This window comes from Balaenoptera ricei, chromosome 10, assembly GCF_028023285.1.
Source record: "Balaenoptera ricei isolate mBalRic1 chromosome 10, mBalRic1.hap2, whole genome shotgun sequence".
NCBI lineage: Eukaryota > Metazoa > Chordata > Mammalia > Artiodactyla > Balaenopteridae > Balaenoptera > Balaenoptera ricei.
In genome coordinates, this window is record NC_082648.1 from 99,727,099 (window position 1) to 99,752,445 (window position 25,347).

The 25,347-nt window shown below is 39.9% G+C and overlaps 1 protein-coding gene across 1 annotated transcript; it reads left to right on the forward strand.

Moving 5' to 3' along the window:
* The first annotated feature begins 646 nt into the window (after positions 1-646).
* On the forward strand, positions 647-24,798 carry WBP2NL (WBP2 N-terminal like). The gene is made up of 6 exons (XM_059934886.1): positions 647-708; positions 10,837-10,945; positions 11,206-11,347; positions 11,515-11,607; positions 16,077-16,187; positions 24,404-24,798. Exons 1-6 carry the CDS (start codon positions 647-649, stop codon positions 24,796-24,798), a joined length of 912 nt encoding a protein of 303 aa, XP_059790869.1.
* The last annotated feature ends 549 nt before the right edge of the window (positions 24,799-25,347 follow it).

Below are 25,347 nucleotides of genomic sequence, written 5' to 3' on the forward strand. Positions count from 1 at the left end.
ACTCACAGTCACCCTTTGGAGGAGGCAGGGCAGGTATGATGCGTGCCACAGAGACAAAAGGCTCTCTCCATCTTGGAGCTGGAACGGACTCACACAGGGTCGAAATTCCCCCTTTGATTTCCTGACCCAGCTCACGCACCCTTTCCCGGATGCTGCCTCACAAGAAATCGGCTCTGATCCCAGGCTTTCTTTGGTGGAAGAAAGTTCTGCTCGCCTTAGGAGAGGTGAGGAATCGTTCTGACCCTTTCTGCAAAGGGCAACAGCTTCCTGACTCAGGCCAGGGAGGGGGTAGGAAAATTCCACTTTTAATTTTGATTCCCGACAGGACCAATTCAAGTTCATACCCGTGGGCAGCGGGGCAGCCACGTAGGGGCCAAGATGGTGAATCACTGTCGAGGAGGCCACTCATCACTCACTCCTCTGCGCTCCGGGGGTGGAGTCAACTCCCTGGACCCGCCCCCTTCCCCATCAGGGCTGTCTCAACCTTGACTCCGCCTGGTCCTCTGACCAAGGCCCCTCACGTGACCAGCCGCCTCAGTCCCTTACGCCATAATCTCCGCCCTCCCCTTCAGAGCCCCACCCAACAGCTTGGCGCAGGCCCCGCCCCTTCCCATCTGAGGGGCGGCAGGAGCGGCACTGGGGCAGGATGGCGGTGAACCAGAGCCACAGCGAGAACCGTCGTGGGGCCCTCATCCCCTTCGGCGAAAGGTGCGTGAAAGGAAGCCTGCGGAGCTGTCAGAGGAGGCAGCAGATGCACGGGGAACTGGCGGCTCACAAACTCTCAGCGCCTCAGGGACTTTCCCGCCTTTTCCGCGTGCGCAGCGGGCGTAGCTCCGCCCCGACGCTAGGGCGCGTGCTGCCTCGCGGGTGTTCGGAATGTGAAAGCGGGAGCGGGGGGCCGTCGCACGTGTGAAGGGCGCGTGCTCAGGGAGCGAGGCGCGTGCTGCCTCAGAAGAAAGGTGGACGTGCAGTGGTGGGAGTGGGGAGTCGCACCGACCCTCCGGGTCGCGTGCGGCTGCTGTTAGTGCGCTACCTTTGTAGAGTGACGGGAACAAGGTCCCAGGCTTCTGGGAGGTAGAAGAGGCGTGAGTGTCTTTGGGATCTTTCTGCAAGGATCCTGAACTGTCAGGGGCCTCTCCTCACTCTCAGAACTTCGAAAAGCCCTCTCTCGTCTTCGCCCCAACCAAGGAGATGACTGGTCTTACTTTTTTGAAAAGATCAGGACCGGAAGAAGACGCGTCTAGGAAGAAGGATGCTCTCTTGCCTCCTATGGTGGCCTTGGGGTTTGCACCGATCGCTCTGTGTGGTGCTAGCGGTGACCGCCGCTCGCCCCTCTCCTCTCACCTCTGTCAGGCTCAGCCCGGAGCCGCCCATTTTCACCTCCCCACCTAACACCTCGACTCTGCTCCACTCCCCTCCTTCATCCCCCGCCCCCATTTTTCCAGAGGCCTGCTCCATCTCCCCGGCACTTCTTAAAAGTGCTCCTCTCTGCTCCGATTTGCCCTCGTTTTCCTTTGCGCTCGCCTAGCAGTGAGACTCTGAAACCCAGGGCTGTGCTCAAGTGAGGCAGAGCACACCTACGTCGCTTTGAATGCATCTGTCGGGAAGACCCTTTAAGTCAGTACCAACTGCTGACGTCCAGATCTGTTTTCTATGCTTCCTTCCCCAGAATATTTTCTTGACAGGTTTATACGCGCCGTCAGGCGGTAGGTTCTCCCTTGCTCCTGAAGGACCGCTGCTGTTTGTTCAGTTTTGTAGTAGGAGATGATTGCCCACCATTCTGACCGCGTGCACACTGGCCTAGAGAACGCTGACCTGTGTGCCCGTGGCTCTGTGCCTCGAAGCCACTTCTAATCTGGTGTTTGGGTGTCTTCTCATTCAGGCTACGAGTTTGTCTGTCTGCTTTTCTGTTTGTGTGCTGGAGGCAGGGAATGAAGCATGGTTTTAAAAAATTGTGACATATACTGATTTTATGGTCCTTTGAATTACGTTTGTGGGGTCCTTTGCGTGCTCTTGAATGGTTAACCATAGCCGAGCACTGTGCACGGGCTCTATCTGCTCTCTGCAATGCTCTATCTGCAATGCTCTATCTGCAATGAGGATCAGTACTCGTTTCCTCCTTTCACAGGTGGGAAAACTGAAAGAGAAGTAATTTGCTTAAAATCACATGGCCAGTGCATGTGGGAGAGCTCTGAACTTAGGTACTGTGCATTCACTTCTCTACTCTGGCTGCCCCTCTGAAAGGAAAAGGACTGCTTCTCTTCTTTCTTCTCAGCAAAGAAGTCTCTGTAGGTGCTCTGGCTTCCTGGATAAAAACCACTTTAAAGAAATAGCTTGAGAGGGAGAAGATTGGTTATATTTTGACTTCTCTGGACTATTCACAATACACAGTTGAGAAATTCAAGACAGCTTGGCTGTGTTGCGTGGAGATTTTTTTCTGATCCCAGCTAAAAAGTCATAAATGTGTGGGCCAGACTCTACTGGTAAAAAGGGAAGACATTGAGTTTTGTTTGTTTTTAAATCCATATTCAAAAATGTGTGCAGGTAAAACCATGTAGAAAAATTGGGAAAAATTTTAAATTACCCCAAATTCCTACATCCAGTGCTTTTTGCATTTTGGTATGCATCCTTCTGTACTTTCCCCTGTGGAAATATACACACCTTCCCCTGTCAGACTGCTTTGTAACTTGTTTTTCTCATTTACCAATGTATTAGGGATGCTTTCCAGTATCGTTATCTACATCATTATTTTCAATGTCTGGTACTCCAGTATGCATACATATTTGCTCAAGCCCGTATCTGGGATAGTCTGATTTTTTTTTTTTTTTAAAGGAGGATATATTCTTTCTTTTTTTTTTTTTTTTGGCTGCGTTGGGTCTTCATTGCTGCTCACGGGCTTTCTCTAGTTGCGGCAAGTGGGGGCTACTCTTCATTACAGTGCGCAAGCTTCTCATTGCGGTGGTTTCTCTTGTTGCGGAGCATGGGCTCTAGGCACGTGGGCTTCAGTAGTTGTGGCACGCTGGCTCAGTAGTTGTGGCTCGCAGGCTCTAGAGTGCAGGTTCAGTAGTTGTGGTGCATGGGCTTGGTTGTTCCACGGCATGTGGGATCTTCCAGACCAGGGCTGGAACCCGTGTCCCCTGAATTGGCAGGCGGATTCTTAACCAGTGCGCCACCAGGGAAGTCCCGGATAGTCTGATTTTAACGTCATTGCTGCAGTAAACTTTTTTTTTTTTTTTGCAGTGAACTTTTTAAAGATTTTATCTTTGCCCACCTGTCAGAATGTTTCTTTCAGATATATTCCTGAAAGTGGAATTGTGGGATCAGAGGACACAGATGTTTTAAAAAATATTTTAAAAATATATTTTTAATATGAAAATCCTTGTCAAAATATTTTAAAATATTAAATATATTTTATATTTAATATATTTATAAATAGAAGTACATTTATTGCAAAATTACCCTACAGAATTATATCAAATTACATTCCTTTTAATACTTTGAGTGCCCAATGCCAACACCCTGTGTTAATCTTTGATAGCTCTGCCAGTCTGATCATGGAATCTGAATAATGAAATCTTTTTTTAAAGCTTAATTGCTAATGAAATTATTTTTGTCTTATGGTTATTGGCTATTTATATGTATTTGGTAAATTTTCTTGGTTCATAAATGTTCTCCATTTTTTTGCTGAGTTGTTCATTTTTTAATAAATTTATTTATTTATGTATTTATTTTTGGCTGTGTTGGGTATTCGCTGCTGCACGCAGGCTTTCTCTGGTTGTGGCGAGTGGGGGCTACTCTTGGTTGCGGTGTTCGGGCTTCTCATTGCGGTGGCTTCTCTTGTTGCAGAGCACGGGCTCTAGGCACGCAGGCTTCAGTAGTTGTGGCTCGTGGGCTCTAGAGCACAGGCTCAGTAGTTTAAGCCCGTGGCGCACGGGCTTAGTTGCTCCGTGGCATGTGGGATCTTCCCAGACCAGGGCTTGAACCTGTGTCCCCTGCATTGGCAGGAGTATTCTTAACCACTGTGCCACCAGGGAAGCCCCCTGTGTGTGGATTTTAAAGGTTTTCTACATATAAGATCATGTCATCTGTGAACAGAGTTAATTTTACTTCTTCCTTTCCAATGTGGATGCCTTTTATTTATTTTTCTTGCCTAACTGCACTGACTAGGACTTCCAATTCTATGCTGATTAGAAGTGGTGAGAGTGGGCATCCTTACCTTTTTCCAGATCTTAGAAGAAATGCTTTCATCTCTCACCATTGAGTATGATGTTAGCTGTGGGCTTTTCATAAATGGCTTTTATTATTTTGGTGTAGTTTCCTATGATTCCTAGTTTGTTGAGTGTGTTTATCATGAAAGAGTGTAAAATTTTGTCAAATGCTTTTTCTGCATCAATTGAGATGATCATGTGGTTTTTTGTCCTTCATTTTGTCAATGTGGTATATTACATTGATTGATTTTCTTTAAAAAATCTATATATTTAAAAAATTTTTTTATATTAAGTTTTATCCTTTTCCTAACCTGTCCCTATTCTCTCCACAGCTCCCCACCCTGGCCCCTTGCCTCTGGCAACACCCTACTTCTCTGTTTCTTTGAGTTTGACTTTTTAAAGATTCCACATTTAAGTGATTCCATGCAGTATTGTCTTCCTCTGTGTGGCTCTCTCTCTCTCTCTGTGCATATATATATCTATCTCACATCTTCTTTATCTGTTCATTCATTGATGGGCACTTACATGGTTTCCATATCTTGGCTATTATGAATAATGCTTCAATGAACATGGGAGCACAGATAATTGTTTGCTATCCTATTTTCATTTCCTTTGGATATATACCCAGAAGTGGGATTGCTGGATCATAAGGTAGTTCTATTTTTATTTTATTGATTGACTTTCATATATTAAACTATCCGTGCATTCCAGGGATAAATCCCAATTGGTCATGGTGTATAATCCTCTTAATGTGTTGTTATATTCAGTTTACTAGTATTTTTTTTTTGAGGATTTTTTACATCAGTATTTTTCTGTTTTTTCTTATTGGAAGTTTCTTGACTACTGATTCAGTCTCTACCTGTTATAGGTCTATTCCAATTTTCTTTCTTTAGTCAATTTTGGTAGTTTTTTTCTAGGAATTTACCCATTTAATCTATGTTATCTAATTTGTTGCCATACAATTGTTCATATATTCTCTTATAATCTTATTTTAAATCTCTGTAAGGTCTGTGATAACATCCCCACCTTCTTGCTTTTTTTAAAAAATGTTATTTATTTATGTATTTATTTTTGGCTGCATTGGGTCTTCGTTGCTGTATGCAGGCTTTCTCTAGTTGCAGCGAGTTGGGGCTGTTCTTCATTGTGGTGCACAGGCTTCTCATTGCGGTGGCTTCGCTTGTGGAAGAGCATGGGCTCTAGGCAAGTGGGCTTCAGTAGTGTGGCTTGCAGGCTCAGTAGTTGTGGCGCATGGGCTTAGTTGCTCCGCGGCATGTGGGATCTTCCTGGACCAGGGCTTGAACCCATGTCTCCTGCATTGGCAGGTGGATTCTTAACCACTGTGCCACCAGGGAAGCCTGACATCCCCAGTTTCATCCATAGTTTTAGTAATTTGAGTTTTCTTTTTTCCTTGGTCAGTTTAGCTAAAGATTGGTACATTTTGTTGATCTTCACAATGAATTAACTTTGGTTTCATTGATTCTATTTTTCTAATCTTTATTTCATTTATCCCCATTGTAGTCTTTATTATTTCCTTCCTACTGCTAGCTTTGGGTTTCATTTGCTTTTGTTTTTCTAGTTCCCTAAGGTGGAAAGTTAGATTATTAATTTGAAATCTCTCTTTTAAAAAATGTAGGCATTAAAAGCTATAAATTTCCCTCTTAAGCACTGCTTTTGCTGCATCTAAATAGTTTTGGTATGTATGCTTTTGCTTTCATTTAGATCGAATTATTTTCTAATTTCACTTATGATTTCTTCTTTGACCCATTGGTTGTTTAAGAATGTGATGTTTAATTTCCGTATATTTGTTACTTTGTCAGATATCCTTCACTTAATTTTTTTCTAATTTCATTCCATTGTAGTCATAAAAGATATTTTGTATGATTGCAGTCTTCATAAATTTCGTGAGACTTGTTTTGTGGCCTAACATATGGTCTGTCCTAGAGACTGTTCCATGTGCACTTGAGAAGAATGCGTATTCTACCTTTGTGTGGGGGGGTGTCCTTATATGTTAGGTCTAGTTGACTTTTGTTAGAGGTATCCATGCTTATCATTGTTGTATCTTTTTGATGATTGACCCTTTTATCTTTATAGAAGATTCCTCTTTGTCTTGTAATAATTTTTAAGTCTATTTTTTTCTGGTATTAGTATAGCCACTTCAGCTCTCTTTTGGTTACTGTTTCATGGAGTATCTTTCTCCATCCTTTTACTTTCAACCTATTTGTGTCTTTAGATCTCAAGTGAGTTTTTGTAGACAGTCTATAGTGGTAATATGTTTTAAAAATATATATATTCTACCATTCTCTGCCTTTTAATTGGGGACTTTAATCCATTTACATTTAATGTAATTATTGATAAGGAAGAACTTAACTTCTGCTCTTTTGCTATTTGTTTTCTATATTTCTTGTATCATGTTTGTTCCTCAGTTCCTCCATGAGTGCTTTCTTGTGTTTAACAGATATTTCTTAGTGTACCATCTTGATCCTTCTTCATTTCCTTTGGTGCATGTATTTTAGTTATCTCCTTTGTGGTTGCCCCACAGATTATGTTTAACATCTTAATTTATAACAATCTAGTTCAAATTAATACCAACTTAGTTTTAATTATATGTGAAAACTTTACTCCTACATAGCTCTGCCCTCTTATATTGTGATTGTCACAAATTACATCTTTATACATTGTGTGCTCATCATTATAGATTTATAATTATTGTTTTATGCAATTGTGTTTTAAATCATATAGGATGAAATGAAATGAACAAACCCAAAATGCGTTAATACTGATTTTTAATTTACCTATGTAATTATCTTTCCCAGTGTTCTTTATTTCTTGATGTTGATTTCATTTACTGTCCAGTGTCTTTTTATTTCAGGCAGAAGGACTTCCTTTAGAATTTCTTATAGTTCAGATCTAGTAGTGATAAACTCTCTCAGTTTTTGTTCACTTGGTAATGTTTTAATTTTTCCTTAATTTTTGAAGGATAGTTTGGCCAGATATAGAATTCTTGGTTGACAATTTTTTTTTCTTTTTAGCACTTTGAATATTTCATCCCACTACCTCCATATTTTCTGGTGAGAAGTCAGCTGTTTGTCTTATTGAGGATTCCTTGTGCATGATAATTTTCTTCTCTTGCTGCTTTCAAGATTCTCTGTATGTGGCTTTCAGCAGTTTGATTGCAGTGTGTCTTGGTGTGGATCTCTTTGAGTTTATCCTACTTGGAGTTTGTTGAGCTTGGATGTGTAGATTCATGGATTTCATTAAATTTGGGAAAATTGTGGACATTATTTGTTCAAAAATTCTTTATTCCCCCTTTTTTCCTCTCCTCTCCTTCTGCCAGTCGCATAATACATATGTTGATATGTTTGATTGTGTTCCACAGGTCTGTTAGACTCTGTTCCTTTTTCTTCATTCTTTTTTCTTTCTGTTACTCAGGTAGTAACTATTAATCTCAGTTGACCTATTTTCAAGCTCACTGATTCTTCTGCCTGCTGAAATATGCCATTAAGTCCCCCACTACTGAACTTTTTATCTCAGTTATTATAGTCTTCAACTCCAGAATTTCTATTTGGTTCCTTTTTATAATTTCTATCTTTTTATTTTTGTATTCTCTATGTGATGAGACATTGTTTTCATCCTTTTCCTTAAGTTATTAAGTCATTGTTTCTTTTAACTTTTTGAATATATTTTAAATAGTTTATTTAGAGTCTTTGTCTAGTTAATCTAATTTCTTGGCTTCCTAAGGGGCAGTTTCAATTAATTTTTTAAAATAAATTTATTTATTTATTTATTTATTTATGGCTGCTTTGGATCTTCATTGCTGCGTGCCAGCTTTCTCTAGTTGAGGTGAGCAGGGGCTACTCTTCGTTGCAGTGCTCAGGCTTCTCGTTGTGGTGGCTTCTCTTGTTGCAGAGCATGGACTCTAGGCACATGAGCTTCAGTAGTTGTGGCTCACGGGCTCTAGAGTGCCTGCTCAGTAGTTGTGGTGCACAGGCTTAGTTGCTCTGTGGCATGTGGGATCTTCCCAGACCAGGGCTCGAACCCGCGTCCCCTGCATTGGCAGGCAGATTCTTAACCACTGCACCACCAGGGAAGTCCCATACTTTCTTGTTTCTTTGCATGCCTCATGATTTTTTTTTTGTTGAAAACTGGACATTTTTAAAAATTATAATGTGGCAACTCTGGAAATCAGACTCTCCCTCTTCCACAGGGTGTTGTTGCTGCATGTTGTAGTTATTGTTTAGTGATTTTTCTGAACTAATTTTGTAAAGTCTCTATTCTTTGTCATGTGTGGCTAATGACATGTGTGGCCTCTTTTATGTTAATTTAGAGGCTAGCTAGTGATTTGACAGTTTACTTGTATGTTTGGAACAACAACAAAAAAATCTCAGCCTTTGCAGATGGACTGTGTGTGTGTGTGTGTGTGTGTGTGTGTATTGGAGCCTGTCTTTATCACTCAGCTAGGCAGTTTAAAACTCTGTCTTAGCTTTCACTGCCTGCTTGAGCAGAGCCTCACTGTCAGCCAGAGGTAACAGTTTTAGGGCCTTCTCAGGTTTCTTCTGAGCATGAACTTAGCCCTGAAAATGTATGTGTGGTGCTTTCTAGATTCCCATGAACATGTCAGAGGTTTTCAAAGCCTTTATTCCTCAAAGCAGCTCATTTCCCAGTCTTTCCTTCCTCACTTTTCAGTTTTTTTTATTGTTTGCCCAAAATGTCATTCTTTGCCCCAGATATCAGCTCTAACACATTTGCCTTGAAATGTTTTTGACAAATGTGCCCTAGGTAGCTGCCTAAGTCCTAAGAGAGTTTTGAGTTAGGCACATGCCCTTAGAGCTAGTCCTCCAGGAAGCCACTGGACAGGTCAAAACAGACAACCACAGTAAGGTCTGTTCTCCTCCCTCCAGTAGTGGGCACCTATACTGAGAATGTGGGTTGTTGTTGTCAAGGCTGTTGCCAAACTGGGGAGTGGAGGATAGTACTAGGGTAAGTTAAAGTGCACAAAGCTCTCTTATTGACATTCAACTATTTTTTTCTTGATTAAACATTCCCCTAGTTGCTATAAACTTTTGATTAAATTCTAGGCTGACATTTAGAGTTCCTTATTCCACCATTTTTGGTGACGTCCTATTTTTTCATAGTCTCTTAAAAAGCCCTTTTTATCCATGCACCACCATCCTAGTTCCTGTTCTTATTACCTCATATCAGAACTATTTTAGGAACTCTTAAATGGATCCCTCTGACATACCACCACTTCCTTGATCATGTGACTTCCCTGCTGAGACAGCTGCAAGTCACAGTTTTGCCTTGCCTATTGAATGATGTCTCCAAGCTCTAGTCCCAGCATGATTCCAGCTTTATCTCACTATTCCTCCCAGTCTCACTTCCATGCTGTTTTGATGAATCCACACAGGTAGGCTGCTTCCAAGTACGCAGTTTTCTTTCCACTGCATACCTCCATTAATGCTGTTTGCTCCCCATCAGGATTTTCCCCTACCCTCACTTCTGCCTACTGAAACACTATTCATCTCTTAAGAATCAGCTCAATGGGACTTCCCTGGTGGTCCAGTGGTTAAGACTCTGGACTCCCAATGCAGGGGACACAGGTCGATCCCTGGTTGGGAAGCTAAGATCCTGCATGCTGCACGGCATGGCCTAAAAAAAAAAAAGAATCAGCTCAAATGTCAACCTTTCTGTAAAGTCATTCCTAATTACTTCAACCAAGAGCTAATCTCTCCTTCCACCAAACTGCCATGGTATTTTTGTTCCATTTATGTGATGTATGTCATATATTTCTTGCATTATTACCTATATTCATGTTTTCATTCACTCATTCTTTCAATATTTAGTAGCACCCACTTATATATTTATAATTTATATATATAAATTACTAAGAAAGGGAAAAAACCCAATAGGATTCTATGAGTAAGAATAGGATGAGTCCAAGTTTTTCAGGTTAGGAGTGCAGGGAGAACATGACAGAAAGAGGGAACATGTCAGAGGGTTTGGGAGCACTCTGTGTGTGCCTTACGTTCTTTACCAGAGTCCAAGAAACATTTCCGTTAACAAAGTGCTTTATACCAACTGCACAAGAAGTAGAAGAATTAATGAATATACATTAAGAATAGAATTAGGTTTGATAAGAAAGAAGAACCCAATGGGACTTCCCTGGTGGTCCAGTGGTAAAGAATCTGCCTTCCAATGAAGGTGAAGGTGGGTTCGATCCCTGGTCGGGGAACTAAGATCCCACATGCTGTGGGGCAACTAAGTCCGTGCACCTCAACTAGAGAGCCCTCGTGCCGCAGTGAGGAGCCTGTGAGCCACAATGAAAGATAACGAGTGCCACAGCTAAGACCCAACACAGCCAAAAATAATAAATAAATAAATTAATTAATAAAAGAGTGGGGGAACCAATTTTTTTTTAAAAAAGAACCCAATGATAAAGAAGAAGTGTGAATTGTCAGAGAATAAGATCATTTAAATTCCTTTCTATTTTAATAAAATAGTAGTAGCAGCAGCAGCAGCAAGTAACATTTATTAAAATCTCCCTCCAGGCTAGGATCTATGCTAAGAGCTCTGTTTGTATAATTTTATATAGATTCTAAATTGTGTGCTGTCTGCCCTGTCTTTTCTGCAGTGTCTTGAAACAGAGTCAGGATGTGGACCTCTCCTTCCTACAGCAACCAGTGGGATCTGATCTCTTTAATGGTACAAAAAAAGGAACATTGTTTCTCACTTCATACCGGGTAATTTCTACTTCTACTTTGATCTGATTATCTCTGCATTTGTTTTCCTTAAAATGGAGAGAGGTTAAACATTGACTTTCAATGTATTTTAAACCATTTCTCCTTTGAGATTTTCCATGTTGAAGTGTGATGGAAGAAAATTGGTGATGTTTCTCAATTAGGCCAGAATGCCAAAGCAGCCTTAACTTCAGAATTGCTCTTATATGTCTCAATCCATGGACAAATTGCATTCCTTTTCCAAAGTTTCTTTTCTCTCTTAGGTGATCTTCGTGACTTCACACTTAGTCAATGACCCCATGCTTTCTTTTATGATGCCATTTGGTCTGATGAGTAATTGCACCATTCAACAACCAATCTTTGCCCCCAACTACATTAAAGGAACCATTCAGGCAGCTCCAGATGGTAAGTGTCCCCCCTCAGAAGTGTATTTTTTCTCAAAAGCTTCCAGAAGGTTTAAGATTCAGACTTGGCCCCTGCTTCATTGGATAGTACTTCTCTTGGTGTTTGTGGCAGTCCTTCTGTTACAGCATGCCAGCCTCTTAGTGAGTGTGTGCCATTTCTTCCTCCAGGTGGCTGGGAAGGACAGGCTATTTTTAAATTATCCTTCAGAAAAGGAGGTGCCATTGAATTTGCCCAGCTGATGATGAAAGCTGCCTCTGCTGGTGAGCGATGCTGATAAAATTATCAAGCGCTTCGGGGTTTGGGGGCCTGTGTAATTGAAGTAAGACTGTTAACTAGTGACGACTTCTGGCCTCTGTGGTCAGGCGGTTGATATTTGCACATGTATTCAGCGGGCATTTCCTGAGCCTACCGACTATGTGCCAAGTAACATACTACGTGCTAGGAACACAAGATTTAGTCCCTCCCTGTCCTGAAGGAGTTTGCAATCTAATGGGAGCTTACCGTCAGACACCTGAACAACTAATTATACCTGATAGTCTTTTGTCCATTTAAGTGCCGGTCTCATGTATCACTGAGTAGTCTTGTTTTCGGTAGGGTTGCCTTGGCTCTTCTTCCTCTGGCATGGTTTTTTTCTTCTCTCCTTTCTGACTTTGCCTTTGCTTCTCTTAGGTTTAATTCCCATCTTCCATGGGACTAAAGCATGGGAAGAGGTACCGTCAAGCCCTGCAGCACTGATCTAATGGATGTACCAGAGGATACAAATAATCTTTTTATGTTATGTTTTAATTCAATCTAGCCTCACTTTATATCCCTCATTCTCTCACCTTTTGTACTCCAATCCAACTGGATTTCTTTGTGCCTTGCTCTCCCATCTCTGAGCCTTCATGCTATTTGCTCTGTCTGGAATGCTCTTCCCCTTTCTCCCTTGCCTTCTCCACCCCCAACTCCAATCTAGTTGAGACAAACACAGTCCAGTAGAGATAGACATATGCAAATACATTATCCTATCTTATGGCATGTGCTGTAATAGAGGCATGGACAAAGTTCTGGGGACACACAGAAGAATGTAGTGAATTTTCTACCTTAGAAGACTGACTGGATCATGATGCTATAGACCATAGTCAAGAGTATAAGAGATAGTCTAGGGAATTCCCTGGCGGTCCAGTGGTTAGGACTCGGTGCTTTCAGTGGTTGGGGATCGGCCCGGGTTCCATCCCTGGTCAGGGAACTAAGATCCCGCTAGCGACATGGCCAAAAAAAAAAAAAAAGAGTATAAGAGATAGTCTAAATTGGAGAGGAAATGAGTTCAACTTTAGACATAGTAATTAATACTAGCTAACATTTATTGAATGCTTATCATATACTGGGCAGTGTTCCAAGGCCTTTACATGTGTTAATTTATTTAATCCTCACAAAAACTTATGATGTGGATTCTATCATTATCCCCAATGTATAGCTGGGGAAACTGAGTCAGTGATGGTTATATAATTTCCCAAGGCTATACAGTTAGCAAGTGGTGGAGCTGGAATTTGAACCTTAAACCTACTCTCTCTCTCTAAACTTTTCATTTTGAAAAAAAATCAGATCTATAGAAAAGTTTTAAGAATATTACAATGAACTCCCATGGACCTTCATCTAGATTAACCCATTATTAACATTTTCCCACATTTGCTTTTTTAAAAAAAATAAATTTATTTATTTATTTTTGGCTGTGTTGGGTCTTCGTTGCTGCACACAGGCTTTCTCTAGTTGCGGTGAGCGGGGGCTACCCTTCATTGCGGTGCACGGGCTTCTCATTGCGGTGGCTTCTCTTGTTGCAGAACATGGGCTCTAGGTGCGCGGGCTCAGTAGTTGTGGTGCGTGGGCTTAGTTGCTCCGCGGCATGTGGGATCTTCCCAGACCAGGGCTCGAACCCGTGTCCCCTGCGTTGGCAGGAGGATTCTTAACCACTGCGCCAGCAGAGAAGTCCCCACGTTTGCTTTATGTTATTCTTTTTTTTTTCTTTTCTGCTTTTGTTTGAACTATTTGGGAGTAAGTCACAAAGATCATTTCCTTCATTTCTAAATATTTGAGTGTGTATCTCCCAAGAACAAGGGCATTCTCTCATCTAACCTCAGTGTGCTTATCAAATCAGAAAATTTAACATTGAAACAATACTATTGATTATTCAGATTCCAATGATTGATCATTACTATTCCTAATTCTAATAGCATTTTTTTTTTCTGATCCAGGATCTAATCCCAGATCACATATTGAATTCAGTTGTCCTATTTCTTTGGTCTCCTTTAGTCTGGGCTCAGCCTTTCTTTTTGTCTTTCATGACCTTGACATTTTAAAAAGAATACAGCCTTATTGTTTCGTAGAATATCCCTTAATTTGTATTTGTCTGTTTCCTCATGATTATATTCAGGTCACGTATTTTGGCAGGAATACTGTATAAGTGATGTTGTGTCCTTTTGAGCCTACACTCTTAACCCCTGCACCATATTAAGTGTGAGGTACACAAGCTGCTAAAGGCAGTGGACATGCAGCTTGGAGCTCCAAAGATGCACTGTATCAAGACACTGATTTGGAAATCCTCAGCACACAGGTCATCTCTGGAGCCATGTGAATGATGGGCTCATTCAGTGAATTAAGGATGGTATGCCAAGGGTCCTCAACATTTAAGGGATAGGTAGGGAGGGGTGACCTTCAATGGAGATTGAGAAGGGGCTGATTGAGAGGTAAGAGAAGAATCAAGTGAGTTCATTATCCTGGAAGTCAAGGGAGGAGAAAGTTTCAAGCATTACTGGGTGGTCATCTGTCAGCTGCTGGAGAGATGTTTGGTAAAATGAAGACTGAAAAATGTGCATTGCATGTGGAAATTTGAGGTTTTTGGCAGAATTATCAAGAGATTTCAGTGAACTGCTGGAGAAGAAAGGTGATGAAGAACCATATTAGAGAAAACTGAAGAGTAAGAAAATTTGTTGCAGTTACTGTTAAAAATACAGTGCAAATATATAAAGGCCAAGGAGTTCACAAGCTGTACCCAACTAGCAGCTCTTCATGGTCCAGAGGGCAGACAGCATCTGGAAGCCTGACATTGGATAACAAGGTGTCCTACAGACAGAGGGAGTGTAGCTATGAAGAATCCGGGTCAGGGGACACTTGGAAATCCAGTTCCCCTTTGCTACAGATGTCTGGGGAACTCGGGACAATTGCATTCTGGGTCTTGAGTTCACTCTTATTTTTGGCCTCACAGTACTGAGGGGGCTTATTTTTAGGATTATGAGATAAGGGTCAGGCAACTTCAGGGGATTCTCTTTGTGCTCTCATTAAGTTCTGCTTCTTGGCCTGCAAATGTAGGTCAGTGTCTCAGCCATTGCACAGCCACTTGGAAAGGATTTAGGCAACTTATATGAACTTGGCCCAATGTCTGGAACTGCTCTGGGTCTGATTATGTCATGGTTTAGGTGTGGAAACCTGTGCCTACTCCCCTGGCAGAGTCAGGTCTTGTGAATGGGCTTCCTTGAGGCTTTTGGAATTAATTAAACACCCATCATGCATCACGATCTGATTATTTGACCAGGAAAGGTTCCTTTCCCCTCAGCAGAGTTGCTTTGTCAGGGCTCTTTGATTTAAGTTTTTAGCAAACATGTATTGAGTACCTATTGTGTGCCAAACACTAGGAGAGACAATTGGGAACACAACAGTGAAGGAAACATAAGTACATAGTCCCTGCTTTTGTTAAACTTACGGTCTAGTGAGAGTCATATAAGAAATAAGCAAACATGTAAGTGAATAAAATAATTTCTTATTCTGAAAGGGGATACTAATAGAATATTGAAGGGGAGGGTAACAGGGAAGGATGACAACTTTAGATTCAGAGTGAATTAGTTAAGATAATGCTAGCTATTGAAACAGATAAACCCCAAATTATCAATGGCTTAAGATAATGGATATTACTGCTTATATAAAGGCCAATCAACAGGAGTGAAAGGGGACTCTGTTCCACATAGCCCGTCAGGGACCCAGGGTAATAGAGTCTCTGCCATCGTTAACACATGGCTTCCAAGACCTCTTTGGGTAGCCAGAAGAGAGGGGAAGAGAGTAAAGATCTCACCTGGGAAGTTTTCATGGGTCAGGCCTGGAAGCGGTGTACATTACTTCTGATCATATGCCATAGGCCAGAAATTAGTGTGGCAGGCTGATAATGGCTCCCCAAGGTATAATCTGTGTCCTAATCCTCAGAATCTGTGAATGTTACCTTGTTTGTAAAAAAAAAAAAAAAAAAGTCTTTTCAGATATAATTAAGGATCTTGAGATGAGGGGATTACTCTGGATTATTCAAGTGGACCCCAAATACCATCAAAAATGTCCTTTTAAGAGAGATGCAGAGGGAGACAAACAGAAGTGCTTTCTTCAGTACTGCCATTACATTGGTCTTTAATGGACTTATCTTGCCAACTTGATAGAATCCTCACTTGGAAATTTTTTCTGAATACCTATCATGGTGGGTGTTATGCTAGGCCTTCAATAAGCACAGGCAAATATACACAATCACTGCCTTCAAGAAGCATACAGTTGAGGACAAGGGCAATATATATGTTTAATCTTGTATCCTGGGAACATTGTTGGACACACATGTAAGGTGATGGTTAATACTCTGTTAATTATTTGGTTGATAGCTGCTGTACATCTGACTTAAAAGAATTAAAGAGTCCCTATTTTGCCAAACTTGTCTTCTCAGCTGCCAGAGGAATTCCACTTGGAAGTGTAAATTACTGGTTCGGCACTTCAGGACTCTATATAATTACTGCACCAGAGGGCATGATGTGCACCCAACAGACGCCTTGTCCAGGTAAGATATGGCATGGAGGTTCTTCCTGGGAGGTGGAAAAGTATGCCAGGGGCTCAAAGATCTATTCACTGCTACCTTGCCTCCAATTCTGCTGCAAGAGAAGCAACAGAGGTTTGGGGGGCTGGAAAATGGTTGAGTCCATGACTTCATTTCCAGACTAAAACCCAGTGGCAAGTCAGTAAGTGACCAGGCTTCCATTTCAGGTTTACTTTTAACTATAATGTACAAATATGGAGCATACCTGGGCAACTCCCATCAGTGGGAACAGCCACTTCCTGCTTACAGCCTGAGCGGAAACATGTGCTCTTGCCAACTTCCCCCTTCCCCTTTCACACAAGCATAGCCATCATGCTTGTGCCCTACCCTTCAGCCTCACTGAGGACTCCAGTCCTGGGCTTTATGCCCTGTACACTTTCCTTTAACAGTCATGCCTGTCCATAGCTGCTGAGTCATGTTCCAGGAGACATAGATCAGTGATTCTCAACTGTGGTCCACAGTCTGTTGGTGGACCACAAAAAGTCTCCTAACAGGTTACCAACAGACCCCCAAATTCAGGCTGTTTCTTGGGTTCTCCTTGGAGCATGGCGTACATGTCCATTGGCTTATTTAGTTTTGTATACAACTGAAGGATAGTTATCTATAGTCTTAATAGTTACCTTAGTTTTTAAGGGTTACTAAAATCTAATATTCAAAATCTAAAAGTAAGTGTTGCTAAAGTTTTAGAGCTGAAATTCACATAACATACAATTAACCATTTTTAAATGTACAATTCATTGGTATTTAGGGTATTCACAATGTTGTGCAACCGTCAGCTCTCTCTAGTTTCAAAAGTTTTTCAGGACTTCCCTGGCAGTCCAGTGGTTAAGACCACGCTTCCACTGCAGGGGACGTGGGTTTGATCCCTGGTCGGGGAACTAAGATCCCTCATGCTGTGTGGCGAGGCCAAAAAAACAAAACAAAACTTTTTCGTCACTCCATAAGAATACCCCATACCCACTAAGTAATCATTCCCCATTGTCCTCTCCCCACATCTCTTGGTTTCCTCTAATCTGCTTTTTGTCTTTCTGGATTTGCCTATTCTGTGTATATCACATAAAAGGAGTCAAGCAACATGTGACCTTTGTGTTTGGCTTATCTCACTTAGCATAATGTTTTCAAGGTTCGTCCAAGCTGTAACATTATCAGTACTTTATTCATTTTTTGTGGCTGACTAATATTCCATTGCATGTATCACGGTTTGTTATCCATTCATCCATTGATGAACTTGTTTCCACTTTTTGGTTATTATGAATAATAGCGCCTATAAACATTTGTATATAGGTTTCTGGGTGGACATAAGTTTTCATTTCTCTTGGGTATATACCTAGGTTTGGAATTATTGGGTCATATGGTAATTTAATGTTTAACTTTTTTGAGGAACCACCAAACTATTTTCCACAGCAACTGCACTATTTTGTATTCTCACCAGCAACGTACAAGTTCCTATTTCTCCACATCCTTGCCAATGCTTGTTATTTTCCTTTTTTTTGCTTGTTGTTTATATTAAAGCCATCCTAGTGATTGTGAGGAGATATCTCATTATAATTTTAATTTGCATTTCCTTGATGATCAATGATGTTGAACATCTTTTCATGTGCTTGTTGGCCATTTGCATATCTTCTTTGGAGATATATCTATTCCAGTCCTTGCCCGTTTTTAACTTGGGTAGTTTGTCTTTTCATTGTTTGAGTTGTAAGAGTTCTTTATATATTCTGGATATCCTTATCAGATATGGGACTTGCAAATATGTTGCCCATTCTGTAGGTCATCTTTCACATTCTTGAGAATATCCTTTGATGCACAAAAGTTTTAATTTTTGATGAATTTATCTATTTTTTTCTCTTGTTACTTGTGCTTTTGGTATCAAATTAAGAATCCATTGCCAAGTCCAATGTCATGAAGATCTACCCCTATGTTTTCATCTAAGAGTTTTATAATTTTGGCTCATATTTCAGTTATTGATTCATTATGAGTTAATTTTTTTTAATTTTAAAGAATATTTATTTATTTGGCTACACTGGGTCTTAGTTGTGGCACATGGGATCTTTGTTGCTGCATGCGAGATCTTTTAGTTGCAGCATGCAGGATCTAGTTCCCTGACCAGGGATCAAACCCTGGCCCCCTGCATTGGGAGCACAGAGTCTTAACCACTGGACCACCAGGGAAGTCTCTATGAGTTAATTTTTGTATATGGAGTAAGGTTAGGGTCCAACTCTGTTCTTTTGCATATGCTTATCCTACCCTTATCCTATTTTGCATGTGTTGTCCAGGAATCATTTGTTGAAGACACTATTCTTTCCCCACTGGGTGGTCTTGGCACCCTTGTTGAAAATCAGTTGGTAATAGATGTTAAGGTTTATTTCTGGACTCTCAGTTCTATTCCCATTGGTATATGAGTCTATCCTATGCCAGTACCACATTGTTTTGATTACTGTAACTTTGTAGTTAAGTTTCAAAATAGGGAAGTGTGAGTCCTCCTATTTTGTATTTCTTTTTCAATATTGTTTTGGCCTTCCATGGTCCCTTATAGCTCCATATGAATTTGAGAATCACCTTTTACATTTCTGCAAAAAGACCATTAGAATTTTGATAAGGATTGAATTGAATTTGTAGATCAGTTTTGGAGGAATTGCTATCTTAATTTAATATTAAGTCTTCTAACCCATGAACATAGGAACTCTTTTTATTTATGTAGGTCTTCTTTAATTTATCTCAGTAATGTTTTGTCGTTTTCAGTGCACAAGTCTTTTTTTAAAATATTTATTTATTTATTTGGTTGCGCTGGGTGTTAGTTGCAGCATGCAGGCTCCTTAGTTGTGGCATGCAAACTCTTAGTTGCGGTACGCACATGGGATCTAGTTCCCTGACCAGGGATCGAAGCCAGGCCTCCTGCATTGGGAGTGCGGAGTCTTATCAATGCACCACCAGGGAAGTCCCAAAGCACAAGTCTTTTACCTCCTTGGTTACATTTATTCCTAGGTATTTTATTCTTTTGGATGCTATCGTAAATGTAATTGTTTTCTTAATTTCCTTTTTAGATTGTTTATTGCTATAATTATGGTTTTTTAATTAAACTTTTTATTTTGAGATAATTGTAGATTCCCATACATTTTTGGAAATAATACTGAGATATTCTTTATACCTTTTACCTAGTTTCTCCCACTGGTAACATTTTGCAGAACTATAGTATAATATCACAACCAGGGTATTGACGTGATACAATAAAAATGCAGAACATTTACATTACCACAAGGATCACTCCTGTTTGTCTTTTTATAGCTACACCTACTTCCCTTCCTCCCCCTCCTCTTTAACGCATGGCAACCACTAATCTGTTCTCCATTTCTATAATTTTGACATTTCAAGATTGTTATATAAATGGAATCATGTAGTATGTGAGCTTTTGGGATAGACTTTTCACTCAGCATTATTCCTCAAGATTCACCCAGGTTGTTGCATGTATCAATAATTTGTTCCTTCTTGTTGTTGAGTAATAGTTCATGGTATAGATGTACAAGAATTTGTTTAACCATTCAGCGGCTCAAGTATATCTGGGTTGGTTGCAGGTTTTGGTACAGGTTTTTGTGTGAACATAAGTTTTCATTTCTTGCCCATTAGGATGGCTGCTATCAAAAAAAAAACAGTAAACAACAAATGTTGGCAAGGATGTGGAGAAATTGGAATGCTTATGTACTGTTGGTGGGAATATAAAATGGGACAGCCACTGTGAAAAATAGTATGGAGGTTCCTAAAAATTTTTTTAATGACCCAGCAATTCCACTACTGGGTATATACCAAAAGAATAGAAAGCAGGGTCTAAGAGACATTTGTACACCATGTTCATAGAAGCATTATTCACAATAGGTAATAAAATGAGTTAGGAAGTGTTCCCTCATCTTCAATTTTTTGGAAAAGTTTGAGAAGGATTGGTATTAGTTCTTTATGTGTTTAGTAGAATTCAACAGTGAAACAATCAGGTCCAGGTGTTTTCTTTGTTGGGAGATTTTTTAAATTATTGATTCAGTCTCCTTACTAGATCTATACAGATTTTCTATTTCTTCATGATTTAGTGTTATTGGTTTTAGGTTTCTAGGAATTTATCCATTTCTTCTAGGCTAGCCAATTTGTTAACATACTGTTGTTCATAGTAGCGTATTATAATCCTTCTTATCTCTGTAGAATCAGTAGTAATGTACCCACTTCCATTTCTAATTTTAATAATTTGACTCTTCTCTTTTTTTTTTGGTCAGTCTAGCTAAAGGTTTCTCAATTTTGTTGATCTTTTCAAAGAACCAGCTTTTGGCTGCACTGATTTTCTCTATTGTTTTTCTATTCTCTTTTTCATTTATCTATGTTCTAATTGTTATTATTTCCTTCCTTCTGCTAGCTTTGGATTTAGTTTGTTCTTCTTTTCTTAGTTCTTTAAGTTTTTAAGTTAGGTTGTTGACTTAGGATCTTTTTTGTTTTTTAGTGTGTTTTTAACTATAAATTTCCCCCTTAGCGTTGCTTTTGCTGCATCCTTGGAGCTTTGGTATATGGTGTTTTTTGTTTGTTTGTTTGTTTTTAATATTTAGTTATTATGGGGGGTGGTGGTGGGATGAATTGGGAGATTGGGATTGACATATATACACAAATATGTATAAAATAGATAACTAATAAGAACCTGCTGTATAAAAAAATAAATTTAAAAAAAAGCTCAAAAAAATTTATTTATTTATTTGGCTGCACCGGGTCTTGGTGTGGCATGTGGGATCTTTTAGTTGTGGCATGCAAACTCTTAGTTGTGGCCTGTGGGATCTAATTCCCTGACCAGGGATCACACCCGGGCCCCCTGCATTGGGAGCACCGAGTCTTAGCCACTGGACCACCAGGGAAGTCCCGGTATGTTGTGTTTACATTTTCATTCATCTCTAAGTATTTTCTAACCTCCCTTGTGATTTCTTCTTTGATCCATTTGTGGTTTAAGAGTGCGGTGTTTAATTTCCACAAATTTGTAATTTTTTCAGTTTTACTTCTGTTGTTGATTTGTAAATTCATCCCTTTGTGGTCAGAGAAGCTACTTTGTATGACATCTATCTTTTAAAGTCTATCCAGACTTACTTTGTTGCCTAATATATGTTCTATTCTGAAAAATGTACCATGTATACTTGAGAGGAATGTGTATTCTATTGTTGTTGGGTAGAGTGTCATATATATGTCTGTTAGATCCAGTTGGTTTGTTGTGTTTTTTACATCCTCTATTTCCTTATTTATCCTCTGTCTGGTTGTTCTAGCCATCATTGTGAGTGAAAGATATTGAAGTCTCCAACTATTATTGTAGAATTGTCTATTTCTTCCTTCAGTTCTGTCAGTTTTTGCTTCATATATGTGATGGTCTGTCATTAGGTGTGTAAATGTTTATAATTGTTATATCCTTTTGCTGTATTGAACATTTTATTAATATGTAATTTCCTTCTTTATCTCATAATCTTTTTGATGTAAAGTCTATTTTGTCTGATATTAGTATAGCCACTTTTGCTCTCTTTTGGTTACTATTTACGTGGAATATCTTTTTCCATCCTTTTACTTTCAATTTATTTATGTCTTTGTATCTAGAGTAAGTATCTTATACACACAGCATGTAGTTGAATCATGAGTTTTTATTCATTCTGCCAATCTCTGTCTTTTGATTGGGGAATTTAATCCACTTACATTTAAAGTAATTACTGATGATGGGGGCCTTACTTCTGTCATTTCACTATTTGGTTTCTATATACCTTATAGCTTTTTTCTCCCTCAATTCCTGCATTACTGTCTTCTTTTGTGTTTAGTTGATTTTGACTCCTGAACTCCCTGACCTCCCTTCTATGCCCCCAGGACCCACGCGGCCTGGATGGGGCTTTGGAGGGGGAGGTACCAGTCTGGGAGCTCAGCAGGCTCCCCAGCCCGAGTGGGCCAGGCAATCACCCTCCACTCCTCTCCTGCTCTTCCCAGAGAGTCCCTCCCGCCTGCTTCTCCTGATCTCCCCAGCCTCAGGGGCACTGATCCTGTCTGGCCTCCACTTCTCCTCCCCCCTCAGTCCCCCTACGACCTACTGGTTCACTTTGGGGTTCCTCCCATCTCCTTGGCATCAGAGTCCCCCACCAGCGGCTGGCAGGTGCCTTAGTTGTGGGGAGATGCTAACTCCATGTCTTCCCACACAGCCATCTTGACTCCCACTACTCTCATTTCCTTTTGTTTATATTTCATAGCTGTTCTTTGTGTGTGTGTGTGTGTGTGTGTGTGTGTGTGTGGCTACCATGGGGGTTACGTTTAACATCCTAAAGTTATAACACTAATTTGAATTTTTACCATCTTAACTTCAGTAACATACAAATACTCTGTACCTTTACAGCTCCTCTGTCTTCACCCCTTTCAGTTGATGTCACAGAATTCATCTTTATACATTGTGCCCCAAAAACCATAATCTAATAATTCTTTTAAATGCATTAGTCTCTTTAGTTATGTAGAAAACAAAAATGGAATTACAAACCATTGTTATAATAATATTAGCTTTTATAATTGCTCAATGATTTACCTTTATTGATATCTTTATTTCTTCATATGGCTTCAGATTACTGTCTAGTGTCCTTTCATTTCACCCTGTAGGACTCCCTTAAGCATTTCTTGCAGGGCAAGTCTAGTAGTAATGAACTCCCTCAGCTTTTGTTTATCTGGAAACATCTTAATTTCTTTCTCACTCTCACAGGAGTTTGGCCAGATATAGGATTCTTGTTGGACAGTTTATTTCTGGCCTCCAACGTTTCTGATGAGAAATCTGCTGACTTTCTTATTGAGGATCTCGTGTATGTGATTATTCACTTCTCTCTTGCTGCTTTCAAGATTCTCTCTTTATCTTTGGCTTTTGAAAGTTTGACTATAGTGTGTCTCAGTGTGGATCTCTTTGAGTTCATCTTACTTGGAGTTTATTGAGCTTCTTGGATGTTTATATTCATGTCTTTCATCAGATTTGGGAAGTCTTCAGCCATTATTTCTTCAAATATTTTCTCTACAACTTTCTCTCTCTCTTCTTTTTCTGGAACTTCCACAATGTGTATGTTGGTCTGCTTGGTAGTGCCCCACTGGTCCCTTGGGCTCTGTTCACTTTTCTTCAGTCTTTTTCTTTCTGTTCCTCAGTATCAACAATTTTTATTGTCCTGTAGTCAGGTTTACTGATTCTTTCTTCTGCCTATTCAAATCTGAATGTGAATCCCTCTAGTGAATTTTTCATTTCAGTTATTGTACTTTTCAGCTCCAGAATTTTTTTGTTTGTTTCTTTTCTTGTTAGGTTTTCTATCTCTTTATTGATATTTCTATTTTGTTCATGTATAATTTTCTTGACTTTCTCCACATTTTCCTTTAGTTCTTTGAGCATCTTTAAGACAGTTCTTTTAATGTGTTTTCTACATAGCTTAAACATAAATATGGATTATAGAAAAATAACTTGACAGTTGTCCATTCACACTGACACAGTTAAATCACTTAGGGAATGTAGCCAAGGAAAAAAATAAAACCCATGTTTATTATAATATTAATTGGAAATTTGGAAGCAACATGCTCTCCAACAACCAGGGAGCACTTATCATAAGTAGCACTTATCAGCATGATAAAATATAGTCCAGCTTTTAATTTATGAAATATATTAATAATATAAAGAACTTTCTCATAATGTCAAGTAAAAAGAGCCAGATTTTTAAAAAATTGTATGTTTGTTATAATCATGATTGTATAAAAAAGATTAACAGAGATCCTACCAAAAAATGCACCAAAATATTAAGTTTTTATCTTTGATGATGGAATTATAGATGACTTTTAAAAATTTATCTCTTCTCTATTTCCCAAATACATATTCCTCATTGAACATTTATTACTTTTTTATTATCAAAACAAACTTTCTTAAGTTAAGTATGTATCTGGGTACAACTATAAGTAACGTAGAGATATAACTATAGGGTTGTTTTCATGTTGATTTGAATTCTTCCACAAGAAATGATAAAGCCTTCAGCTGGTGATGGCTGAAGAATATGGCTTCTGCATTGTTCTGCCTGAATTCTCTTCCTGTGTCAGTTTGCTTCAGTATTATTTTTTATCTTCTACCTCCTTCTTACTTATTCCTTGTCTACTCTAAAAAATGACTAACTGATTTTTTTCCTTCTCAGCATACCCAGTTGTGGTCTACGGACCCCCACCACCAGGATACGGAGCCCCACCAGCAGGATATGGAGCATCACCTGCAGGATATGGAGCCCCGCCTGGGGGATATGGAGCCCCTCCTGGGGAATATGTAGCCCCACCTGTGGGATATGAAGCCCCACGTGGGGGATATGGAGCCAGAGCCCCATCTGCGGGATATGGAACCCCACCAGTGACATATGAAGCCCTGCCTGCAGGATATGGAGCCCCACCAGCTGGAAATGAAGCCCCACCTCCAGCATATGAAGCTCCACCTGCTGGAAATAGAGCTGCCTCTTACAAATCTGTGGCAGCCCAGCCGGAGGCTTCTCTTCCATCTACCTCGTCTTCTCAGGCTCATTTACCACCTTCTAAGAAGTAAACATTGAAGACTCACCAAGCAAAGGGCACCCTAAAACTGAAGTCACAATAAGAAGGATGACTCAGGTATGTGGTTAAAGGCCTGTCTCAGATAGTTGTCACACCCTTTGGAAAGGCAACCTTAGAGGGAAGATGAAACTTTACTTCCATGCCTAGATTTTAGAGGCAGAGTCAACTCTTGATTAGATGGGCTAAAGGAGAAGTAGAATTGTAGAGCTAATTCTCCAATAATTTGGTGTACATTGGGCTGCATTTTTTTTAACATGCCTTGAGTGAGTGTGGAAAAAATGTCCTGCATTTTCCCCTCCCTCATTCAAGAAACATTTATTATGCTCATTTTGCTAGGAACTAAGATATATATTTAAAAATATCAAATTGAACACTTTGTTGTTTTTCATAGCATTATTTATATTAGTGAAAGGATGGGACAACTTAAATTTTCAATAGTGAGAGAGAATTTCACAAATTATGGTATATCCACACAATGAAATATTATGCAGCCATTGAAAATGATATCTAGAGGTAGGGGAAGCCTTCTTTAAGAACACCA

What these genes read in the sequence shown, in the direction of transcription:
- WBP2NL (XM_059934886.1), top strand. Translation starts at nt 647, where the DNA reads ATGGCGGTGAACCAGAGCCACAGCGAGAACCGTCGTGGGGCCCTCATC. An exon ending in TGTTTCTCACTTCATACCGG is followed by an intron (nt 10,946 to 11,205) that starts GTAATTTCTACT and finishes TTTCTCTCTTAG; the next exon opens with GTGATCTTCGTGACTTCACA. An exon ending in CATTCAGGCAGCTCCAGATG is followed by an intron (nt 11,348 to 11,514) that starts GTAAGTGTCCCC and finishes TTCTTCCTCCAG; the next exon opens with GTGGCTGGGAAGGACAGGCT.